At 40.9% G+C, this 2,500-nt stretch overlaps 1 protein-coding gene across 1 annotated transcript in view; it reads right to left on the bottom strand.

The window, feature by feature from the left end:
* Positions 1 to 2,412: 2,412 nt before the first annotated feature.
* The window catches only part of LOC138861558 (uncharacterized), a 2,660-nt gene continuing 2,572 nt past the window's right edge, over positions 2,413 to 2,500 (bottom strand). Inside the window, exon 2 of the mRNA XM_070121328.1 lies at positions 2,413 to 2,500. This exon is cut by the window's right edge and continues 1 nt beyond it. Within this exon, the coding sequence (XP_069977429.1) occupies positions 2,413 to 2,500 (88 nt within the window).

The raw sequence follows: 2,500 nt of genomic DNA, 5'->3' as shown, positions 1-2,500 counted from the left end.
CCTCTGTCCAACCCCAAACAACTTCATTTTGTTTCCTAACTGACGGTTCCGCAAGAACGACCCTTTGCGCCATAACACCGGCTCCTCGGTGGATAAAAGGGCAGCGCTTGGCCCCTTGATGCTTCAGTTCAGATCCGTCCTACGTCGCTTGCTCATCCGGCACAGTTGGTAGGGATTTCCATGATGACTTTTCGATACTTCAGTTCAGATCCGTCCTACGTCGCTTGCTCATCCGGCACAGTTGGTTGGGAGTTCCATGATGACTTTTCGATACTTCAGTTCAGATCCGTCCTACGTCGCTTGCTCATCCGGCACAGTTGGTTAGGAGTTCCATGATGACTTTTCGATGCTTCAGTTCAGATCCGCCCTACGTCGCTTCCTCATCCGGCACAGTTGGTTAGGAGTTCCATGATGACTTTTCGATACTTCAGGTCAGATCCGTCCTACGTCGCTTGCTCATCCGGCACAGTTGGTTAGGAGTTCCATGATGACTTTTCGATGCTTCAGTTCAGATCCGCCCTACGTCGCTTCCTCATCCGGCACAGTTGGTTGGGAGTTCCATGATGACTTTTCGATACTTCAGTTCAGATCCGTCCTACGTCGCTTGCTCATCCGGCACAGTTGGTTAGGAGTTCCATGATGACTTTTCGATACTTCAGTTCAGATCCGTCCTTCGTCGCTTGCTCATCCGGCACAGTTGGTTGGGATTTCCATGATGACTTTTCGATACTTCAGTTCAGATCCGTCCTACGTCGCTTGCTCATCCGGCACAGTTGGTTGGGAGTTCCATGATGACTTTTCGATGCTTCAGTTCAGATCCGTCCTACGTCGCTTGCTCATCCGGCACAGTTGGTTACGAGTTCCATGATGACTTTTCGATACTTCAGTTCAGATCCGTCCTTCGTCGCTTGCTCATCCGGCACAGTTGGTTAGGAGTTCCATGATGACTTTTCGAGGAATAAGTGTCTGCGTGGTGTGTGTCGCCGTGATGCTGATGACGGTTGGTTTTAGATTTTTCACGTTTTAGCATTAGCTTTTCATGTATCTATCCGTATGTCATGTATATTGTCTGTATATCTATGCTGTATATGTACGTGTGTGTTCGTACGAGTATCAATGTGCATTTACATGGGCGTATGTCTGCTTCTTAATCAATCAAGAATATTATAAATCTGACAACCATGGATATAGGATCTACTGCAACTATTCTTTTCTGTTCCCCTTTCCTAACTCTGCCGGCGTTCGTGCTCTGCCCAGACGAGCACCGGAGAGGCAGGTCCTAAAGGCAAGAAGCCCGGAAATTGCCCGTTCATCGCGGTATATCGGCCTCCCCCTGACAGGTAGGATATATATATATATATATATATATATATATATATATATATATATATATATATATATATATATTAATTCTCATTCTAATTCTTATTTTGTTATTATGCCTTTTTGTTTATCTCTGTGAATATCCATGTTTGCTTCAGGCACAAAAACGTTGAAAAGAAATTAGACAAATATTTTTATGACATTTTCCTAATTTTGCCACCACTTTACCATTAACAAAACTATCGTTGTCGCAATTTTCATCAAGACAACTGTTGACATAATTGTCAATATCATCAATTAATGTCTTTCTGATTTTGTTTTAGACCACGGTTATTATCAATGTTATTATCACCATCCTCATTATCACTGTTATCATTAGTGGCCTTAACATTATGACATTATGATCATAAACATATTCCCATTAACATTATGATTATCCCGCCAACAGCCCTGAATTTGAAACTTATTAGAATGCCGAAAAAAATTGCCAATCGGATTTCAATTGTGATGGCGCCAAAAAATGCTGCCGGGTTCGGATGACAGAAAATCATGGTACGTTTAATTATTGTTATTATTATTATTATTACTTCTCTTAGGGAGTTAGAAACGGAAGTGAATGTAAGTGTGGAAAAGTGTGTCGGATCTGGTTTTGGAATAGTCTGCTGATCCATTCGATATTTTGAGGACAACTTGTGACATTTGTTCTTTTCTCGTTTTCAGGTAACAGACAGTTCCAGAAGATTCGATTGCCTCGGAGATAAGGCCACAGCATTTTATTTTTTCCTGAATAGCGACCCCGCCGACATTTATTTCCAAGAAAAAAAAGTAAAAAACCTGATTTCTTTTTTTTTCAAATTTCCCGCCGCAATTGTGACGACCGCGAAAAAATAGCAAACAAATAAATACAAATCAATTTGTCTATGGTTCATTGTGCATGGTATTGTTTCTCCCGTCTCAAAAACAAAAATTAAGTATATTTGGCAGATATACCTTACATCTCATGCGACATTTCACATCTTTTGTCTATCGTGAATATTTTTTATTTTGATTTCCAAAATAATAAATTCTGGTTGAAAGAATTCTTTGTTTTCATTCAACTCCTCGAAGACTTCTAGAAGACAGCAGATTTGTACTTCCTCCAGGTAGGGCTGGAATTAATTCATTCCTTTCCTTCTGA

The sequence above is a fragment of the Penaeus vannamei genome, chromosome 4 (genome assembly GCF_042767895.1).
Source record: "Penaeus vannamei isolate JL-2024 chromosome 4, ASM4276789v1, whole genome shotgun sequence".
Taxonomy (NCBI): Eukaryota; Metazoa; Arthropoda; class Malacostraca; order Decapoda; family Penaeidae; genus Penaeus; species Penaeus vannamei.
This window is presented reverse-complemented; position numbering and strand designations above follow the sequence as displayed.